Source organism: Lutra lutra, chromosome 1, assembly GCF_902655055.1.
Source record: "Lutra lutra chromosome 1, mLutLut1.2, whole genome shotgun sequence".
NCBI classification, from domain to species: domain Eukaryota; kingdom Metazoa; phylum Chordata; class Mammalia; order Carnivora; family Mustelidae; genus Lutra; species Lutra lutra.
Window position 1 is genome coordinate 165,062,676 of NC_062278.1, and position 22,288 is coordinate 165,084,963.

General features: G+C 52.6%; 1 protein-coding gene and 1 long non-coding RNA gene across 2 annotated transcripts; one reads left to right on the forward strand and one right to left on the reverse strand.

Annotated features, from left to right (window-relative positions):
• Positions 1 to 5,776: 5,776 nt before the first annotated feature.
• DNAJB8 (DnaJ heat shock protein family (Hsp40) member B8) lies at positions 5,777 to 6,778 on the reverse strand. Its single transcript, XM_047707749.1, has one exon. It carries the CDS (start codon positions 6,522 to 6,524, stop codon positions 5,817 to 5,819), a length of 708 nt encoding a protein of 235 aa, XP_047563705.1. The 5' UTR covers positions 6,525 to 6,778; the 3' UTR covers positions 5,777 to 5,816.
• Positions 6,779 to 6,843: 65 nt separating this feature from the next.
• Positions 6,844 to 11,700, forward strand: LOC125087471 (uncharacterized). The gene is made up of 4 exons (XR_007123445.1): positions 6,844 to 7,015; positions 7,195 to 7,406; positions 8,918 to 9,040; positions 11,491 to 11,700. It is a non-coding gene; the product is annotated as an uncharacterized LOC125087471 (long non-coding RNA).
• The last annotated feature ends 10,588 nt before the right edge of the window (positions 11,701 to 22,288 follow it).

The window sequence follows — 22,288 nt, forward strand, 5'->3', positions numbered from 1 at the left end:
AGCGCCAGAAGGACACACTGGGAAGCCATCTTGTCCAACCACTGATGGGGAGCCCACTCCTTCCCCATAGGATTTGGGTCCCTTCAGACAGCCAGGGGCCCAGAAGGGATGTAGGGACCCTGGAACGAGGGGTGGAGGAGGGGGAGCCTGCCTACGTCTGAGGTCTACCTGCGGAAGTGGCATCTGGGAAGAGGCTGTTGGTAGGAGGTAGCCGGGCAGGGTGGAGCGGTGAGGGGTGTTTCAGGCAGTGAGGGTAGTATGTGCAAGAGACCTGAGGCAGGACTATAGCACAGAGAGTGAGGGGGGCATGGGGAGATGCATAAAGACCTGAAGGCAGGTGTGGGGAGAGGGATGCATGGAACTCCAGGAGGAGGGTTCCAGGCAGGGGGCACAGTCAACACAAAAGTCTTGAGACAGGAGCATGACAGGTATGTGTGCTGGATGGGGAGGTCGTAGGTGGGGGGCTGGCGTAGAGCAAGTAGCGAGGAAAGCCAGGGATGTCCTGGGGGCCAGATAATGCAGGGCCTTGTAGCTGCCATGAGGACTTTAGCTTTTTACTTGGAGTATCTCCTCAAACTGTTTTTCACAACATCCTTCTGGCTGCTGGGATAAGAACAGGATGAAGGAGGGGAGGGGGGGAGGCAGGGAGACCGAGGAGGAGGTTGGCACAATGCCCGGGGAGTGATGGGGGGGTCCAGGAGGCAGCAATGGGAGTAAGGAGCTACATTCTGAAAGTGGGCCCTTCCCCCCTTAGGAGCCACTTTGAGGCTGGGCCAGGAAAGGGCCCTCCACGTAACCCCCGCCTTGGGGCACTCTTGAATCAAAAGGCCCAACCAGCCTGTCCAAGCCAGGGTGTGCGGGCTGGCTTGTGGGGGCTCTGCGGGCGCCCCCCTCCCCGGGCTTCCTCAACACTACAGTCTCTGCACCTGGCACACAGCCAGGCCCAGAAGGCAAGGCTCCCTCGGCCAGACTGTCCTGTTCCAGCGGGGCTTGGTGAGGCCTCCCCAAGGAGGCAACTTGGAGCGAGGCCCCCAAGGATGAATTTAGGAGGCCCACAGGCGATGAGAAGGGAGGCTCAGGCGCAGGGACAGAAGGCACAAGACACAGACGCTGGGCAGTCGGTGCCCACGGGCGGGTGACATGTGTGGCCAGAAACACAGCAGGGGCCTCCAATGCCCATTCAGGGAGTTGAACTTGATTTGGGGGGCCCATCCCTAGTTGCACATCAACCTGTCTGGGCTCGGGTTTATCAATGTGGCAAATGGAGCTAAGGGCTGAGACAGGATTCAGCAAAGCGGTTATGGACACGGTGCATGCTTAGCCAGGTGATCGGCAGCCTGGGAGGAGTTAGGAAGGGGAATGTCCACACCTACCGTAGGTCCGGGCTGGGGAGGGAAAGTACGGGTTTACTGTGCCAGGCTGGTGAAAGGATGGGAGTGGAGACAGCGACTTGGCCCTGGGACCCTGAGGGCATTTAGGCACCAGAGCCTTGCAAGCACCCAGGTCTGGGCAGTGCACCCAGCTCTCCACCACGCACCCAGCCCCAGGACCACGCAGCCGCCTGGGCCGCTGGGCCATAATTGAATTGGCCCAGCAGCTGTCGGAGCTAAGCGGACCCACTTGACGCAGCCGTGGTTGGCCAGTAATTGGTGAGATTAGCAGGTCGGCAGGGGCACAGGTCAGGTGGTTAATGCTGTAGTTGGGGCTTTGATGAAGTTAGTCCCATTGCAGGGCTGGGAGCTAGGGTGCAACCTTCTGTGCGTCATGGGGGCTCTCCTGTTCCTCCAGTAACATGGTTAGGAGACCTCCAGCTGCTGGCCTGTCCCAGGGGCTCCTGGAGGCAGGACTCGGGAAACCAGAGGCTAGGCTGAGCCTGGAAGTGCGGCCAACAGCCAGGTCACCGACTGTGTCCCCTTGGCCAGGGCACTTGGAGCACCTGAGGGGCTTTGCAACCCCTAGAGATCTTGGGGGTGATGCCTCTTGACTTCCTAGAAAAAGGCTTCAATAGGTTCCCTTTGGGGAAAAGCACCCAGGCCACTTCTAGGCTTCCAGCCCTGCCTCCCTGCCACCACTATGGGTGTCCTTCCACCTAGCTGTCCATCTGGAAATGGGGATGAATCCTCCCAGGTCTATTTTTTACCAGGTCCCGCCCTCCCCTCGAGGTTTATGGCCTCGCAGCAGCTTCTCCTCTCATGATCTCCACAGGCTATCCCCTGAGCACACCCCTTGGTTCTTGCTGTTCCCTGGAACAGTGTGCTCCCACCTTCTTCCATTTCCCATCAGTTACTGGATGGATACCTACAACTTGCCAGACTGGGAGTTGAGATGCAAAGATGAGCAAAATCTGCTCAGGTCCCCCAGCCCGATCGGCACTCACAGCACCTTTCCTGGCCACACTCACAGTCCCCTCTTCCCAGCCTGGGAACCAGACACCCTGTCACTAACTAGCCTTGAACCCTGGCACGTGGAATCACCTCCATTTCTGGCTCCACTCCAGCCCCCCAAGGAACAAGGAGTTGCCAGCATGCCAGTCCTTCAGAGATGCACACATATGCACACGCAGGCACACAAACATGTACATGCACACGCATACACACACAGGCACACTGACCTTGGTTGCTGTACTTATTATGGTTATTATGGTTATCTTTACTGTTATTATCATTTGAAAGGTAAATCCTTTGGAGTCAAAACACCTGGGATGAAATTCTGGCTCAGCCACCTGCCAGCTACGTGACTCCTCTCTCTGAGCCTCAGTTTCCTCTTATGTGACATGGAGCAGCAACCAGTCTGGGACAGTGTGGGCATTAAATGGCACTGTGTCTATCTGCCTTCACCTGTTCCTCATTAGGGCGGGGTCTTTGAGTTTACTGTTCCCCTGCCCAGAAATGCTTTCCCCCCAGATGGTCCATGGTCTTCATGGTCCATGATTTCACTTTCACTCCCATTTCCTCCTCAGGAGGCCTCCCAGAAGCACCCGACAAAAACATTCCTGTGCCCACACCCTTGACTCCATCCTTCATCTACGAGTTACCCGCCTGTGTTTCCTCTCTAGCATTCATTACGACTCAGGACAAGGTTCTAAATACCTGCTCGTTTTCTGTCTCCCCAGTAGAACATCTGTCCCATCAGGCAGGGATCTGTTTCGCCCATTGCTATATCCCCAGCACCTAGAACTGTGCCTGGCATATAGTAAGTGCTCAATACATATTTCTTGATTTGCACTGAAGTAAAAGGGCATGACCCATCCGTAACTTGGGATTGTTTCAAAATAGAAGTATGCGTAAACAGTATTTTTAAAAAGACTGGCACTCTGTGGGCCCACAGGTAATCAGGACTCAGCTTTGTCACCCCTTCCGTGATTGGAAGCTCACTCCCCTTAGGTGAGTTGGCCTTGCTCTGACTTAGAGAAAGCCCCAGTTCCATAGGACTAGGACCTGCTCCTTGTGACACCCAACCCTTCTGGTGACTCCTAGGCCTGATCCCTGGGCCTCAGACTCATCTGCTCTCCTGGCCTGCAGGAGCCTTGAAGAGACTTGGGGACAGCAAATGGAATCCACGAGGCTGCCTTTCTCCAAGCTGAGTCTCCCCAGCTTCTCCTAGGATGAAGTCTTCAACCTTCTCCCCACCCTAGCCACCCCTTCTGGACCCACTCCAGGCTGCTCCTGCCCATCTCCCCAAGCAGGGCCTGGAGCTGAACACAAAGCGGGATCAGAATTCTGAACAGAAGAGCTATCCATTCCCCGAGGGCATATGCAACTTCCTGGGCACTTCCTCATTAACACCTTTGGTCACACAAAGCTTGTGGCCCACTAAGATCTCCAGCTCCATGTCCACACATGGCTGACACAGCCAGGTCTCCCCAGCCTGACTTCCTCCTTCTCTTTAAAGCAGAATTAACGATAGTCACTCCAGTTTCAAGGGTTGCTCATCTTATTTCTGATGTGGACAATAGTTCTGCAGCCTCCCAACTGAGCATGTCTGAGAACGTAAAGTCTGCGCCTTTTGTGGCTCTTTCAAAGCCTTCGTGCCTCATTGAAGACACAAGGCTGAGGACAGAGCCCTGTGGCCCAGTTTATATAGACCTCAGTCAGGCTCAGACAAACACATACAAGCACGCCCACACAAACACCTTCATACAACAAGTATTTACTGAGTATCTGCTCTATTTATGCCTTGGGCTAGAGGCCGGAGGTAAGCAAAAAACAGGATCAGAGCTCCCATTTTTGTGGACCTTATGGTCTACTGGGGCAGCAGACTGAAATCAACCACCCTCCCCTTCTCTGTGCTATACAGATACAGACAAAAATGTGTGCACGGTGTCCACACACACATGACCCTCAGGCTACAGTACCCCCCCACTCCCCACCCTGCACCATGTGGGGTTACTTAAGGGTTATTTGGGAAATCACACAACAGGGTCCCAGTCCTCAGAACACCTGCCAGGAGGCCTTTGTATGTGTCCATGGTCTGGTCTGCCTATAGCTGGCCTCACTTTCTCTCCTACTTGTCCCTCTGTCCACAGCCCAGGAAACTGCTCAGAAGATGCCCACCACCGCTCTGGCTGGTAGAACCCACCACTAGAACACCACGCCAATAGCCTGCCCTAAAGTCCAGCCCAGGGGCCCAGCCATGAGCTCTACAGAGGCAAGCAAAAGTCTTCACCCCAAACTGTATTTCTGAGTCCTAAACAGTACCCAGGACCTCCCATCTCCTGCTCCAACAGCCATTTCCTCCCAGTCAGTCCCGCTCTGGCCTGCCTGGGATTAATACACATCCCCCAATACCCCAACACAGACACACACACACACACTCTCTCTCTCTCTCTCTCTCTCTCTCTGACAGACACACACACACACACACCTAGAAATATTCATTCTTCTAATGCCAGACATTAGAAGACATTCTTCTTAGTGCCAAACATAGCTCTAGACTTTAGGGATACAGCGAGCAATGAGGCAGGCACAGGCCCTGTCTCCCTTGGACCTGCAGTGTATTCAGGAAGGCACACATCTCTTGGTAGTTCCGCAGACAACCCTAAGGGCTGGGGCGAAACAGGTGAGGGACCTTTAGTGTGGGGTAAGTGGAGAACTAATTCAGAAGAGTGGTGGGGAAGGCCTCCTTGAAGAACGGATGCTTAAGCAAAGGCCTCAAGATGAGAAGGCATAGACCAGGGAGAATAGCATGTGCAAAGGCCCTGAGGTTGCAAGGCATTTGGTTCCATGGAGGACTGAAGGGTTGGCCAGTGTGTCTGGAGCTCAGAGAATGAGGGTTGCAGGGAGGGGAGACCAGGAACGTATGTAGGGCCAAGCCACCATGGCTTGGCCTCCCTGGGAGGACGAAGACTGAGGTCTTTACACTTAGAGCAGAGAGAGCCACCGCAGGCTTGCAGCAAAGCGGGCAAAGTGATGTGACTTGGGTTTGGCAGGTTGGCTGCCTGACAAGTCACCAAGAGGGCTGGGAGTGAGACACGGAGCTGGAGGCATATTCCCTGTCAGAGAGCCGATGGCAGGCACAGAGGCACAGGGCTGGGTTGAGATGGACAGATGCCAACCCCGACGACACAGACAAGAGATCACAACAGATCACCCACACATGCACCACCTCCCACTAGCGCAGCCTGGGCAGAACGGGCGCCCGCGGGCCTTAGCATACACACTCTCCCGCACGGGGGCTGCCCCTCTCAGCAGCCTATCAGGTCCCCACACCCCACACATTGGGGCCAGTTGTTTCCATGAACTCCCTTGGCACGTTTATTAACCACCAGCCACACGTGGGCGGCCCATGGGAGCGGCCTCTGGGGGGCGGCCAGGTGCTCACTTGTTGTCTACCCACTTGAGCTGCTCCTTGCCGTTGATGGTCACTGACTTGAGCTGCCCGTCCTCCTCCACCTCCACGCGCTCCTGCCCGTTCTCCACGATGCGCTTGGTTGTGACCTTGTGCCCATTGACCATCTCGGTGGACGACATCACTGACTTGAAGCCGGAGCTGCCGGCGCCCGAGCCGCCGAAGGACGTGGACGAGAAGGTGGCGCGGTTGGCCCCGCCACCCCCGGCCCGGCCCAGGGTGTCGAAGGACGAGAGGGCTTCCATGAAGGCCGGAAACTCACCAAAGCCCGCTGAGAAGGCCCCCCTCAGGCCGTGGCCCCGGCCCGCACGGTCACTGTTGAAAGGGACATCCCAGAAGTCAAATGAGAAGGGGTCTAGGCCTCCAAAAAACTCGCGGAAAATGTCCTCGGGGTTCCGGAAGGTGTAGCCTGTGTCGAAGGGGCTGCTGTAGTGGGTGCTGGCCCCGCCACCAGCCCGCCAGCTGTCACAGCCTGCGCGGTCGTACACGGAGCGCTTCTTGGAGTCGGACAGGACCTCATAAGCCTCAGACACCTGCTTGAACTTCTTCTCGGCCTCCTCCTTGTTGTCGGGGTTCTTGTCAGGGTGCCAGCGCAAGGCCAGCTTGCGGTAGGCCTTCTTGATGTCCTCCGGGGAGGCACTCGACTGCACCCCCAGCACTTCGTAGTAGTTGGCCATGCCGAGGGGAGGGCGGGGGCAGAGGTGAGGTGGGCACGGGGGCCCGTGGACTCGGAGGCGGCAGCAGCTGGTGTGGGTCCCTCAGCGGGGGCCTTGCTGGAATCTGCTGGCTCCGGGCGCGGCTCTGCCCGGCGACTTTACCTTTTCATAGTACCAGCTCTCAGGGACGGGTGGGCGCCTCCACTGAGAGGGGTGGGGGGAGGGGGACACTGCCACAGTGGGGCCAGGCCAGGGGCAGACACCCCCTGCAGAGCGGAGGCTGGGCCCTTTGTGACATCAGCCCCATGGGCGGGGCAAATCCCACCCCCAGCTCTGCACCAGCAACCCCCCTCCAGCCCTGGGGCACACTGGCCTGCCTCTGCCCACAAGGGCAAGGTTGAGGTCAGCACTTTGGCTGGCTGAGAATTTGGAGCTCAGTCATGCTGGGCCTGTGGGCTGAGCTCCCTGAAGCCACGGAGCAGAGACAGGGCCAGCCGCAGGATCTGGCCAAGGTGGGCAATGCAGGTTGGAGACCGTGGTCAGGGGAGGGGAGGGAGGGCTTCTTGGGACAGGTCCACTTAGCCCACTGGCAGGGTTCTTGGGATGGAGGGGGAGCCCCAAGTGGGAAATCAGGCAGGGAGGCGGGAGAAGGGGTTCATTCGGGTTCATTCTTCTTGTACCCCTTCATCAGGTCAGATCCTCAGAGGTAAGCCCCACAAAGGCAGGCATGTTCATCGGTGTCTAAGACCTTACCTGGAAATCAGTAAACGTTTGTTGAATGAACGAGGCTCAGAGACACGTAGGATGTACTCAAGGTCACGCAGCACATCTGTGACAGAGAGAGAGGCAAACCCAGCACTGTCTGAAGACAGCAAATAAAAGGAAGCATTCCACTCAGGTCTGGTAAGAAAAATCCAGATAATAAGTGTGACTAGTGGGGCGCCTGAGTGGCTCAGTGGGTTGAAGCCTCTGCCTTCAGCTCAGGTCATGATCCCAGGGTCCTGGGATTGAACCCTGCATCCGGCTCTCTGCTCTGCGGGGAGCCTGCTTCCTCCTCTCTCTCTGTCTGCCTCTCTGCCTACTTGTGATCTCAGTCTGTCAAATAAATAAATAAAATCTTTGAAAAAAAATAAGTGTGACTAGTGAGCATAGTGGGATGAGTGGTGGCCCCCCAAAAGCTAGGTCACTGTCCTAAGCACTGGAACCTGCGAATGTGATCTCCTTTGGAAAAGGGGTCTTGTAGATGTAATTAAATTAGAGATATTGAGACGAGAGCATCCTGGATTTTGTCGGTATGTCCCCAACCCAATGGCAAGCATCCTTATGGAGCCACACAGAAGAAGAGGGGGATGGCAAGGCAGCACAGGGAGAGCCTGCAGTTACCAGAAGCCGGAAGGAGGAAGTGCAGCCCTGCCAATAGCTTGATCTTGCACTTCTGACCTCCAGAATGGTGAGAGGTTGCCTTTCTGTTGTTGTAAGTCACCCAGTTTGTGATAATTTGCCATGGCAGCCCTGGAAAGCTAGTAAGGTGAGTGAGTTAGGGACCAGATGTTCCTAAGTATTTACATTTCTTTAATTCTTGCCCCAATGTTAGATCATATTTAGAAATAGTAATTAACTGGGCGCCTGGGTGGCTCAGTGGGTTAAGCCGCTGCCTTCAGCTCAGGTCATGATCTCAGGGTCCTGGGATCGAGCCCCGCATCGGGCTCTCTACTCAGCGGGGAGCCTGCCTCCTCCTCTCTCTCTGCCTGCCTCTCTGCCTGCTTGTGGTCTCTCTCTGTCAAATAAATAAATAAAATCTTAAAAAAAAAAAGAAATAGTAATTAACAGTACCAATTGAGAGCTAGTCCCCACTTCCCCTCACTGCATTCCTGTTAAGATGGAACACATGCTAAACCGTCTAGGGACCGCACCAGTGAGGAGCAGAGCTATTGGGATCACTAACTCTTACCTAAGAGAATGTTCTGTTCCTCTTCCTTCTCTCCCCCTTCCCTCTCTTCCCTTTCCTTTTCTTCCTCCCTCCCTTCCTTCTCTTCTTCCTTTCTATAGTCCTTATCCCTCTCTGTATTCTCTCTCTCTCTCTCTCTACTCCTTCCATACTCATCAGTGCTGGGTTCCCAGCACCTAGCAGAGACAGCAGATTCTAGCCAGTCCCAAATGCTGGGAGGAGTGAAAGCAGAACCTGGAGACACTTTACAAACCTGACTTAGAGTGACAGACGCAGTCACCCCCCCAACCCACCTCACCGGGAGCACGACCCATCCGCCGTGCCCCCGTCCATCCACCCCCAGGGGCTAACACCTGACACACATCGCTTGGTAGAGGAAATGATCAGCAAGGAGCAAGTCCACTGGGGATACAGATGAAAATGTTCCTGTGTTTTTGTAACTACATATCCATCACTATCGTTAGAGACACTCTCGACAGGCTTGTCCACTGGAGCGCGGGAAGTCTGCCTCCCCACACAATTCTCCACGATGACTGTGGGGATGGTACGGTGGTGAACCAAGCATCACTAAGACGAAAGAGGTGATTAGGTTAGCGGTGTTGACATGGAGCCGGTGGTGAGAGAGAGAACAGCCATGGTGCTGATGGTGGAATTGATAATGGGAGAAGGAGGTGCTGGTAGTGGCAGCAGTAGTCATGCCTGGGGTGGGAGAGTTAACATGTGGAGGTGACGGTGGAGGGGATGGTAGCTGGAGACCCGTGGTGGTCGAGGTGGTGTTGATAGTGATGGTGGTGATGGTGGAAGTGTGACAAGGAGGTGACGAAAGGGTTGCTAGGGGCACTATCGGGGAGGTTGGCCATGGTGACTGTGGTCCTAGAAATGGTGACATTGGTGGCAGTGATAGGGACAAAGGCAGTGGGGTAGTGCAAGCTGCGTGTCATATGGCTTTGCTTCAGTAATGACCCCCACATCTCGGAGCCTCATGACAGACATTTCGCCCTTGCCTACTTCGCCTGGGCTCCAACTCACTGTCTTCTCCTTCTGGATCCCAGATGAGGGTGTGCTCCAGTCTGGAACATACCATTCTCATGGCAGGGAGGGTGGGAGCTGGAAGACACATGGAGTATCACTGAAAACTTCTCCCAAGATGTGATATGTGTCACCCATGCTCACACCATGTGGCCCAGGCCAGCATCAGTGGAGCGGATAGGGAATGGTACTCTGTTCAGGAAGGTTCTGCAAGTCTCCAGCAATAGCTCAAGAGGAACGATCTGCTGAGGAAGGGGGCAATCCTGAGGTGTGCTGCTGGTGATCGTGGGGCTGATGGAGCTGGTGGGATTGGTGGCCCGGGTGCCACCGGCGATGGCAGTGCTGGTGCTGATGGCCATGCCATGTGGCTGAGGGGATCTGTGACAGCCATGGAGGGAGTTATGACAGTGGGAGTCACGGCGTGCTCTAGCAACAGTGCTGACACCGATGGTAATGACATGGCAGACATGGCATCTACCTCCCTCCTTTGAAGGTCTCCTCCATGCCTAGAGAGTTAGGGAAAATTCTCCAGAATCCCCTTACCTATGTGGGTCCCAGGGGTAGTCTGCCAATGCACATGATTTGGAAAGTGAAAGAGAAAGAAGCTGAAGGCAGGTGACGACTGGAGGTTTGCAGCAACTTCCAAGGCCATCCTCTGAGACACCCCAGCATCAGAGCTGCAGGCTGAGCTACTCTGGGGAGCTTCCTGGAGTAGCGTGAGATTCCAGCAGCTTCCAGGCCAGGTCTTGAAATCCACTCGCACTAGAGCAGCGATGACTTGTGTCCCTGATCTTTACAACCCTGGGTCGTCCCATGGTTGCAAAAACTTCTATTAAATAGTCTTCATACTTGTTAGAGTCACCAACTGTGCGATATGGTCACGGTGACAGCGGCTCCGAGGGAGGTGGTGGTGGTGGTGGCGCGGGCAGTTTCGTGGTAATGGTGACAGTACAGACAGTGGTGACCTGTGTGATGGCAGAGGTGACAGAGGGGATGATGATGGTAGTAATGAGAAAGGAGGTGGTCAGGGTGGAAACGGTGGCATTGCAGGTGATGGGGACAATGGGAACGGTCGTCATGGTAACAGTGGCATTGGTGGAGGTGAAGGTGGTACAGATGATAGTGATGGCCGTGATGCTGGTGACGGTCTTGGTGGTGATGAGAGTCATACTGGTGGTCAAGACAATGCAAATACTAGTTGAGGTGGAGGAGGGCAGTTATAGTGACTGATGGTGGAGGTGGTGTCAGAGGTGACATGGTGGCCATGGTAACAGTGATGGTGATGATGCTGATCATGGCGACAGCAGCAATGGGCATCGTGGAGGTCATGGGACGGAGATCCTGGTCTAGGTGATGGAGGTGGTGTCAAGCGGGATATGGCAGCGATGGCGGTGGCAGTGATGGTGGCAGTGGCATGAAATTGTGATGTAGTGTGGTTGGTGATGATATTGGTTGAGGTGGAGTGGTCGTCATGGTGCTGATGGTGACAGTGATGATGGGAATGAGGGGAGTAGTTCTGGTGATGACAGTGAAGGGAGGGTGGCTGGTATGTTGCTGGTGATGAGGCAATGTGACATTGGTCAGGGGCGGAGGTTGGCAACAATGACATCACCACAAGTGAAGCCTGAGGGTCCCCTAACAAGGTAGTTGGAGCAGAGTGTGGGTGGTTACATCAAGTTAAGAGACAAGGGACCCTGGGGCGCCTGGATGGCTCAGTGGGTTAAAACCTCTGCCTTTGGCTCAGGTCATGATCCCAGGGTCCTTGGATCCAGCCCCGCATCAGGCTCTCTGCTCAGCAGGGAGCCTGCTTCCCTTCCTCTTTCTCTGCTTGCCTCTCTGCCTACCTGTGATCTCTGTCTGTCAAATAAATAAAATCTTAAAAAAAAAAAAAAAAGAGACAAGGGACCCAGGATGATGAGATGCCCCAAAGCCCCACAGAGACTTCCCCTCAACCCAGGCTCCCTTTGCCCTGTCTTGCCTGAGAATTGTGCTTTTGCCCACACTTTCTAGGGAGGAGCTTTCTTGGCCACCCAGCTGGATCTCTGCACCCTGCTGACCCCAGGTCCTGTCTCAGCCTGAGGTCCCACTCTGGGGTGGTCTGTAGGAGGTAGCTGGGATCACACAGCATTGGAAACCTCCTAGCTTTACGGCTGTCCCAGAGCTCAGAGTGAAGAAGGAAGGCTTCTGGGATGGGCGGACTACAGGGAGGGAGATCCCAGCTCCCCATGCCGAAGGTACCCTGAAGATAGGGGCTCTCTCCAGTTTACCGAGGGCGAGGTAGAGTAAGCTTCCCACAAAGGCAGGTGTGGAAACTGGCACCATGCAGAGCTGATTTGCCCTTCTGAAAATGGCTCTGATTATTCTCCTCTGAAACCCACCACTGAAAGTGTCAGCAGCAGGGGCTTCTGGGGTCCCTCCAGAGTCTCATGGGGAGATAGGGACGTGCAGGCATGACGTTAGCTCAGGCCCCCATGCTCCTGACTCTCACTGGCTGTTTGCTTACTTTCCCTCTCTGAGCCTCTCTGTCCTCATTCGTCAGTGAGGTATAGAAACTCTTCCTTTTGGGGCTAGCCCCTCTGGTCTGCACCCTCTGATCTTCCGGGTCCCTGTCTCAGGCCCACCCTAAAGCCTGCCCCCTGAGCCATGGCCTGGTTAGAGAAAGAGGATCTTGGGCGACCAGGTGATCTCAAGCAGAGCCTAATTCGGGGCACGGGGAGGCCCAGAGAGGGCAGAGCACACCCAAGGTCACACAGCGGTCCCAGGAACCCTCCCCAGGCGAGCTGATGGAGGCTGATTAGGCAGCCAATTGGTATTCTGAGCAGCCAGAGGCCCCTCTCTGTCTCTGTAATTAATGGAGTGGCTTTTTAAAAGGATTCTAATCACCCTCGATCCTATCTTCTTATCACTAGCGTTCCTAATTAGATGATCCTGGCAGTCACTCTGCTAATTCCCTCCAGTCTCATGCAGCCCTGCCCAGCTTGGGGCAGCCCACCCCACCCCCGCAGTCCACCCTGGCCCAGCCAGATGGGCAGACCGGACCTTCTCTCCCCTCAGGGCCCCTGGTTCTCTAACTGCATTACCTTCAGGATGGATGGGTGACAGCGATCGATGGGCCACTGGATGGACAGTGACAGGTGAGTGAAGGGACTGAATGACGGACATCTATGAGGGTGGATAGATGGACGAACAGAACACTAAGAGGTTCAGAGCTCAGTCTGTCAGGTCAGAAAGCTCTCCCATTTACCAGCTGTGTGTTTTGGGGGAAGTCACTCAACCTCTCTGTGTCTCACTTTCCACATTTCATCTGTAAAATGGGAATAATAATAACATTTCCTCATGGGGTTGCTGCGAGGATAGCTTAGAGCAGAAGAAACCCTGTGTACATGGGTTTGCTAGCCTAATGATAGCAATGTTGATAATGAGTGGAGAGACAGATGGAAGGACAGATGAGTAAAGGGAAGGAGTGGTAGATGGATGGGTCCATAGAAGAATGGGTACAAGGTTAGGTGGACATATAAATTGGTGAGCTGATGGAGAGCTGGTCAGGGGGTGGGTGACTCAACAGGTTGAAGGAACAGTGAGTGCTCAGTGACAGACAAGGAGGCATGGGAAGTGGGGAGAAGCCTCTCTTCTTTTCCAGAGGGAAAAGGATGATCTTAGCTCTGGTCCCAATACAGACATGGCACAGTCCTACTTTCCCTCCCTAGGACATCCAGGGCAGTTTCCTGGTCAACCCTTCTGGCCAGTGGAAATGGGGGCCCACTAGGTCCTTTCCCCCACCCAGATAATACCCTTCCTGGTATGGTGGCCCATGTGTCTGAAGGCTCAGACCTAGCCTATGGTGGGGGTTTACCACCTGAGCAAGGGCATCATTTGTGGGACCCTGAGTTCCAAAGTGTGCCAGCCTGTTAGGGTGGCCACTCTCCTCTCCCCACCCACAGTGCCCTAGTTCTCAGCACACCCCCGCAGGGAGCAACCCTGGGCAGAGCTCTGATCCTACTTCCAACAGCTAGTCCTCACACACATACCTCTGGACCTCTGCAGCTTCTAGGGCTTCCTGGGTCTTTCTGGAAAGAGTATAGAACAAAGAAGCCTGAAGTATCTTCCAGAGTCAAGGCCTACATGCATATGCACACATTCATACCCACAGTCATCCACCCATCCACCCGTCTACCCACCCAATCCTCTGTCCATCCATCCATCCATCCATCCATCCATCCATCCATCCATCCACCTACCCATCCATCCACCCATCCATCCATCTACCCCCCCCACTAATCCATCCATCCATCCATCCATCCACTCATCTACTCATCCAACCACCCGTCTACCCACCCACCTACCCATCTATCCATCCACCCACCCACTCATCCAGCCAGCCAGCCCTTCATCCATCCACTTCACATGTTTCTTGAGCTCCTATGCATGCATGTACTATAAGCCAGGCACACTCTGGGTGTGCAGGCATGTATATGCCAGTGAACACGCTAGCCAGGGCTCTATTCTCATGGAGTTGCCAACTAGTGCGGGAGACACAAGAAACTGATAACGAATACACATTAATTTTTTAAAAGATTTTATTTATTTATTTGACACAGAGAGAGAGACCGTGAGAGAGGGAACACAAACAGGAAGAGAGGGAGAGGGAGAAGCAGGCTTCCCCCTGAGCAGGGAGCCCAATGTGGGGCTTGACCCCAGGACCCTAGGATCATGCCTCCAGGCGAAGGCAGATGCTTAACAACAGAGCCTCCCAGGTGCCCCACGAATACACATTTAATACAAAGTCAGGTAGTGATAGATGCCATGAAGAAAGAAAGAGCAAGAGGGCTTAGAGTGATGAGGCTTCTCTTTCAACAGGGTAGACTGATATAGCCCCCCACAACTCCACACATGTGTCAGGCATCTGCGCCCCTGCACGTATGCACACACCTGTACACTTGAACACAACTGTACACACGTGCACACAAACACACCCAGGTCTCCCACGAAGCCTGCAGCTCTGCTGTGCCTGGGCATTGGGCTATGATGTCTCCAGAGATGCCCCTACCCAACCCAGCTGGGGAGATCTGGCCCACATCTCTGGCAGAACTGTTTTCCTTCTTCCCCACCCTGGCCTCCTCAGGCCCGCACACCTGGAGCCCAGCGCACATCTGGGTTGTGCTGGGTCAACTAGAGAAAGGCCTAGGTGACTTCTACGCAATTTGTCATTCAGATCCAGGAGTCTTTCCTGTGCTGGCCTGGGTGCGAGCTAGAAACAGAGCAGATTTAGCTGTGACCCCCTTCCCTCCATCCACAGAGGGCTCTCCCAATCTCAGGCTGTGGGAAAGGTAGCAGACACACACAAACATGTGAAAACATCTGAGCCTTGCATGACCAGTTCAGTTATGTATTTCTTAATAAAGCAGGAGCCTTGAAATGTTGGGGCAGCTTCACACAGAGGGGCCAGAGGGAACAAAGCCTCGTGGGGTGGGAGAGCGCTTGTCTGTTGTCTGTTGTGCCTGGGACTGAGGAGAGTGGGGGGATGGGAGCTGTAGAGGGCTGGGGACTGCAAAGATCATGTAAGGCTCAGATGCCAGACCCAAGCTGGGGAGCCCTTGGGAGGATTTGAGGCACAGGGAGAACTTGATCAATTGCATGTTCTAGTGAGATCTCTCTACAACGGTGATACTCCCCTTCATACCCAACAAACAGGTAAAAAGGTCAAAGTCTGACATCACCAAGTGTTGGCAAGGATGTGGAGCAACCAGAATTCCCATACCCTGCCGGTGGGAATGTAAATTGGAATGACCAGTTGGGAAAATGCCTTGGCCTTATCTCATAGATGTGAAGGTGCCCAGTGCCTGGACTAAGTGATTCCCCCGTCGGCGTATGTTCCCAGAGAAACGCTCACACATGGCAGAGGGGTGGATGCAGCTGCCTCTACCCTGTTTAGAATGGAACCCAGGAGGATGGGTAAATACACTGCATTATCTTTAATAGCGTCACAGCCATGAAAAATGAATGGACCAGAACGTCATGTATTCATGTGAAAGAATGTCAGCAACGTGACGGCAAATAACAAAAAGGTAAGTCATAGAAAAAAATCGACCATTACGATACCATTTATATAAAATGTAAAAACATGCAGGGTGATCTGTAGTGTAACGATTCATGCATACCTAGTAAAAATATAACACACAGGGGAGTGGTAAAGCCCTGGCTGCTTCTGGGGAAGGAGGCAGGCAGGCAATATCCCATAATGTTTTCTTTCTTTTTTTTTTTTTATTCATTCATTTTTTATTTTTAAAAATTTTTAAATTAATTTTTTAAACTCTTCATTAACTACTTTTTTATTATGTTAGTCGCCATATTGTACATCGTTAGTTTTTGATGTAGCGTTCCACGATTCAGTGTTTTCTTTCTTAACTTGAGGGTGTCAGCGGGACTGCGGGTTGCCTCCAATCTGGTGGGCGGGACCTGGGGCTTGTGTATAACCAATAGGATATGGCAAAGGGGATAGGACGTCATTCCCAGGATTGCGGAACATTATCTAAAACTGGCATGTGTTGGCCACTGTCTGCAGGGTGTCTGTGGCTAGCTTTGGAGGAGCAAGAGGCTGTGAGTCCCCCAGCTGCAAGACCGCTCTTGTGCTAAAACCTGAAAACGCTTAGGAGCAGAGCAGACCCTTCCCTAGTCGAGCCTCTGTTGAGAGGCTAGACCTGGTCCCACAGCTTGACAGAAGGCAGGCTTGTGGGACCTGAGGCTGAGGACCCTACTAAGGCACGCCTGGGCTTCTGACCCACAGAGGTGGTAAGATAATCCACGTGTGTGGTTCCCAGCAGCTAAGCCTGTGGTGATTTCCTATGCAGCACAGAAAACTCATACTGAAGGGTACTGGGGCATTTGTTATGGTGTTAGCTATATTTTGGGGGTATTTGAAATAGTTCAAAATTGAAATAAAAAGCTTAAGAAAGATCAGGAGCAGGGGCACGTGGGTGGCTCAGTCGTTAAGCATCTGCCTTTGACTCAGGTAATGATCTCAGGGTCCTGAAATTGAGCCTGCATTGGGCTCCCTGCTAGGAAGGAAGCCTGCTTCTCCTTCTCCCACTCCCCCTGCTGTGTTCCTTCTCTCGCTGTGTCTGTCTCTGTCAAATAAATAAATAAAATCTTTAAAGAAAGAAAGAGAGAAAGAAAGATCAGGAGCAGGTGAAGGGATGGTGCACAGTGGAGAAGACAGCCCAAAGGGTGGAGTCCGGATGGTACCAGTGGTGATGGGGGGGGCAGGGGGGCTTGTGTAACAACGTCCCCTCCATTCCTAAATTAGGAGCAAAGGGAGGGGCCCATCCCAGCATCTCCTCAAAGCCTGGGAAACCTGGATCCCAACTGCCAGATCAGCACAGCGGAACCTGGGTGGGGAGGGGCAGGGAGAAGGAGCAAGGACAGCATTTTCCCAGAGTTCCCCAGGGAGCCCTGCCATGTGGGCTGGGGAGGGCCAGATGGGACGGTGGAAGGAAGCAGCTGTACAGGGTCCGCCAAGCCCCCTCTTCGAGGAGGAGACCCCCCCCAACCTGCCTACCAGTGGGAGTCATCCTGTTCTGTCCCCTCTCAGGAAGACCCCCATCCCTGCCTGGGCCTCAGTTTTCCCAGCTGTACAGGAGGGATGATCTGTGGGGACCCTGACTGGTTGGGGTCAGGGTAGGGGAGAATACTGAAGCACTAACCAGGTAACCACCGGCACTCCTAGGGACCCTGACAGTTTGGGGAGATGCGTGGGAAAGAGAAACGGAAAGGGCAGGCAGCTTGCCCAGGGTCCCCAGACATCCTGGATTCTAGGAGTGGAGAAACTTGTGGGGGCTCAGTCTGAAGCCCAATGGGCTGAAATAGCATTAGCAGAAGGTCTCTTTGCTAGGTGGGCTCTCCAAGAACTGAGGACCCTTTGCCTTCCTCATATTATCCTTAAAACACCCTGCAAGGTGTGGTCTTATTTTATTGGTGAGAAGTCAGGATTCCAAGAAGTTAAGCCACTTGCTCGGGGCTGCACAGCAAGGAAGAGGCAGGTATGTCTGACCATAGCCTGGCCTTATAACCTGAGTGACGTTGCTTAGGGACTGGGAAGGCCCTGAGGTGCTCAGGGAAAGAAGAACTCAAATAAGGTTTCCTCTAGGATCTCTGACGGGGTTTTGAAGGATGAAGAGGAGCTCTCCAGGCAGGTCTGAAGGGAGAACATCCCAGGGAGAGAAACCAATCAGAAACAAGGCAGAGAAAAGAAAACAGGTGTTTGTCATGATTATTCTTTATGTCAAAACAGGAACACATGGTCACAACATGTTAAAGTAATAGCACAAGTGTCTAAACTGAAAAGTACCTCCCCTTGCCACACCCTCCACCTGCCACTGCCCCTGGATGATCATACTTCTCCAAACTAACAACTATTCTTCACTGGGTATGTATCTTCCCTGATTATTTTCTATATCTACACAAATACTTTCATTTTATTTATTTTTTTAAAGATTTTTATTTATTTATTTGACAGAGAGAGAGAGAGAGAGAGAGAGAAACAGCAAGAGAGGGAACACAAGGAGGGGGGAGTGGGAGAAGAAGAAGCAGGCTTCCCACCGAGCAGGGCTCCCTGGAATCATGACCCAAGTGGAAGGCAGATGCTTAACAATTGAGCCACCCAGGCGCCCCTCTACACAAGTATTTTTAAAGCCAAGAAAGAGTCATGCTTTCTATATCCTCCAACTTACTTCCCACCTCCCCCAAATGCCCTGCACCATTTTTTTTTTCTTTTCCTAGTGTTTCTGTGAGGCGCACCTGAGTAGGGCTCGCTGGGGCAGAGAGCTCGCAAAATCCTGGTCGATGTTCCTGCCAATGGCACGTGCCCAGAGTCTACACATCTGCAGCCCTTCCATGTCTGCTAAGAGACGCAGACAGTGGTAATTTGCATGTATGATTTGCATGTACTTGATCCTTTCTGGGAGGCGGAGTACCTGTCGGAATGTTGGAATGTTTATTTACATTTCTAATGGGAAGGACCTCTTGCTGTGGCTTTCACTTGTTTTCCTCTTTTTTTGCAGTGACTGTTGGTCTTTTTATTATTTACTGTGTTTTTGTGTTTGAGTTTTTGTGTATTTTGCAAAATTAACCCCCCCCGTTCTGCAATAATCACTATCAAATATTATTTTTTATCATGAAAGCTATTAAACCTTATTACAGAATTGCTGGGAAATGGGGAGAATAAAGGGGAAAGTATCTATGACATAGATATCACCATTTGTCAATGTTTGGGGACAATTCTCTCCCCTTAGATGCTGTAATCACTGTCGTCATCCTGTTACACATATACCTCTATTCTGCGACTTGGCTCTAAAGGCATAACCTTCAGGAAGCATTTGAAAGTCTTTGCAGCGGAAATCCTATAGTTCCCTCTTCTCCCTCTCTCTATTGTGGTAAAATAAACCTAACATATAATTTACCATTTTAACCATTTTTAAGTGTATAGTTCAGTAGTGTAGTACCTTCACACTGCGATGCAGCCAGCCCCACCACCTGTCTCCAGAACTTTTTCATCTTCCCAAATGGAAACGCTGTCCCCATGAAAACCCAACTCCCATTCCCCTTCCCCGCCCCCTGCAACCAGTGCCCGACTTTCTGTCTCTGTGAATCTGGCTACTCTAGGTGCCTCCTATAAGTGCCATCCCATAGTATTTGTCTCTCTGGTCCTGGCTTCTTCCACTGAACACAACATCCTCAAGGTCCATCCACTCTTAGCACGTGTCCGAATTTTCCTCCTCTTTAAGACCAAATAATATTCCATGGTGCATCTAGAGCACGTTTTGTTTACCCTTCGCCTGTCGAAGAACTCTGGGATTGTTTCCACCTCTTGGCGCTTGTGGGTAATGTTGCAAATAAACATGGGTGTGCATGGGGTACCTGGGTGGCTCAGTGGGTTAAGCCTCTGCCTTTGGCTCAAGTCATGATCCCAGAGTCCTGGGATCGAGCCCCGCATTGGGCTCTCTTCTCAGCAGGGAGCCTGCTTCCCCCTCTCTCTCTCTCTCTGCCTATCTCTCTGCCTGCTTGTGATCTCTATCAAATAAATAAATAAAATATTAAAAAAAAAAAAAAGCCTCTGCCTTTGGCTCAGGTCATGATCTCAGGGTCCTGGGATCGAGCCCTGCATTGGGCTCTTTGCTCAGTGGGGAGTCTACTCCCTCACCCCCTCTGCCTGCCTCTCTGCCTACTTGTGATCTCTGTCTTTCAAATAAATAACATCTTTTAAAAAAAAATAGGTGTGCAAATACCTGTTCGAGTCCCTGCTTCCAATTTTTTTTGGGTATATACTCTCCCTGTGCCCTTTGGTTGAACATTTAGCTTGTATCCTGTCTCCTGGTTTATAAACAATAACGTCCCAAACATCCCGTGTCAGAGTTTCCTGCAAAAGGTATTTGGATGAATACTCAACATTCTTGAGTCTTAAAACTGGGATTATCTCTGAGCTCATTCCAAAAACACGATACCAGATTATGCTTCCATGCCCTCCCTGCTGCAGATGCTTTTACATCTCGCATGTTCAACAACTTCCTTTTCCCTCTTCGGTTCCTAGAAAGGCTGACCTTTACCTTGAGATTCGTGGTCCCTCAGTTATCTGTGGGGGAACCAACCTAAGTGATCCAGGTGGATTGCCATGGTTGGTTTCAAGACTAACTCTTTAATAAATCTTGAATGTGTGATAGGCTATGTGTGATGATGTCAGGACTCCCAACAGCATCCCCAAGACCCAGGCAGGTATGGGCATAGGGGGCGTGGTGGAGATGGAGGCTGGGAAAGAGGCAAAAATGGCCCCTTGGGCAAACCTTCTGCCCTTTTTTTAGGTGACGTTCCTAATTTAAAATCGTTTGCAACTCACCCATACTTTTTCAAAACACCACACAGCCAAATCAGAATTTGTGGGCTGGCTGGAGAAGACCACATGCCACTGGTTTCAGATCTCTGGGTTAAGTGTACACCCAGTGAGATGGTGACCAGTTAGTTGTTCCAACTCCACTTCCTTGAATAACCCTCCACCCTTGCATTGATCCAGGATACCTCCTTTATCATCCATTATCTTGTGTCTGTTTCGGGCTTACTGGAGTCTGAGCATTGATCTCCTTATTCTTACAGTAGAACCACAGGTTTGAAAGGTTGTGATTTTAGAATCTTAATATTGGATTAATATTGGATTAATAACACATTAATATTGGAATGTGTTACACACACACCTCACTTTATTTTTCCTAATTTTCTGACTTGTGCTGGTCTTGTTAGTTTTTACAAATAAACTTTGGAATCACTGTATCATTTTGCCTATCCCTCCTTCCCCAACATACACACACAGTGGACTTTTGATCTACTGTCTGGTGCTATAAACTCACTCACCTAGGGCAGCCCACTGGCCTTAAGAGGGGCTCCTTGTGTGCTTCCCACCCTCTCAGGGGAGTTTGTCCTTCTCTTCCATCAGGTGGATGGCAGGCATTCCTCCCAAATCTTACCTCCCTCCCCCAGAGCAGTGTCTACTCTGGGGCCCTGGGGACTTGGAAGGCTATTTGCCTTCCCTATTTCTAATAGTGGTCACCAGGAGGTGGGAGCAACTTTTGGAGAAGAACAGAGATGGTCTCTACAAATTACAAAGTGGGGGTGTTGATTTCTTCCTATAGAAAATGGGAATAAAAAGGTGGGCTTAGAGGCATCCCTCCCTGCAGGAGGAAGGGAGGAGGGGACCCTGGGCTGGGCCAGACCCACCTGGGTGCAAACAGATGGAACAAAGGCCAACCCACCCCAGGCGCCCTGGCGCCAGGCGCCCCACAGAATCATAAAGGCACCATCTCCCTGCTAAGGCAGCCACTTGCGACACTTCGACACTTCGACACGACACTTCGCCTGCTTTGCCTGCCTGCCCGCCTGGCCCTGCCTGGGAGCTTTAAGGCCACAAAATCGAAACTGTTTACCCGCACAATGACTCTGGGCTGCAGGAGTCATTGTTAGGAGCTGATGATTCGATGGGGGAGGGAACAGAAGCTGCAGAGGCAGGAGTGCCTGGGGCTTGAACTTCGGGCCTCCAAATCGATAAGCCTCCCGGTTCCCAGTGGTCGGTCTACCACTCGACACCATCCCTACCACGGCTATCACGGCCTTCCCCAGCTCTGGCCGCTCGCTGCCTTTGTCAGAAACAACCCCTGCCCTCGCAGAGCTTCCTGGCGCCAGAGACAGCTGATTCAGCAAGGCAAGATGTGTGTGCTTCATCCAAACCCTAGAATGCCAACAACCAACAGGTCAACAAACACATGTGGGATAAGGGAATGAATCTATCCGTGAGACATTTCGGAAGCACCTACCGCGGGCCTTGAGAGACGATGGAAACACTAGAGTGAACAGATCCAGCCCCGGCCCCTCTTGGACCTGACATTGCAGGGAGAGGGAATCCGCTCATCTCCTTGCTTCTTGCTGGCGGCTTCTGGCACCTTTGACAGTGCCTGCCACTGCGTGCTCCAAAAATACTGGTTGGTGTAGGAAGGCGCTATGACCAGGATAGTAATAGAGAAATGGGGCAGGTGGGGGCAGCTCTGGATTCTGGCCTTTGGGTCCAGCCACACTGTTGCTCTGGGATCCAGACTCTAGGCCCTGAGCTCCACATCCTTGGCACTAAGTCTTGGGTTCAGAGCTCCAGGCTCTCGGCTGGGGATTTGAGGGTCCATGCTCAGGACCCTCAGGCTGAGTTCTGGGCTCAATGTTCTGTGATCTGGATTCTGAGGTCGATGTTCTGGGCCCCAGTTGGATTTAAGTTCTAGATTCT

Bases quoted from the DNA above. Each gene is read 5' to 3' on its own strand.
- DNAJB8 (XM_047707749.1), bottom strand. From the start codon at position 6,524: ATGGCCAACTACTACGAAGTGCTGGGGGTGCAGTCGAGTGCCTCCCCG.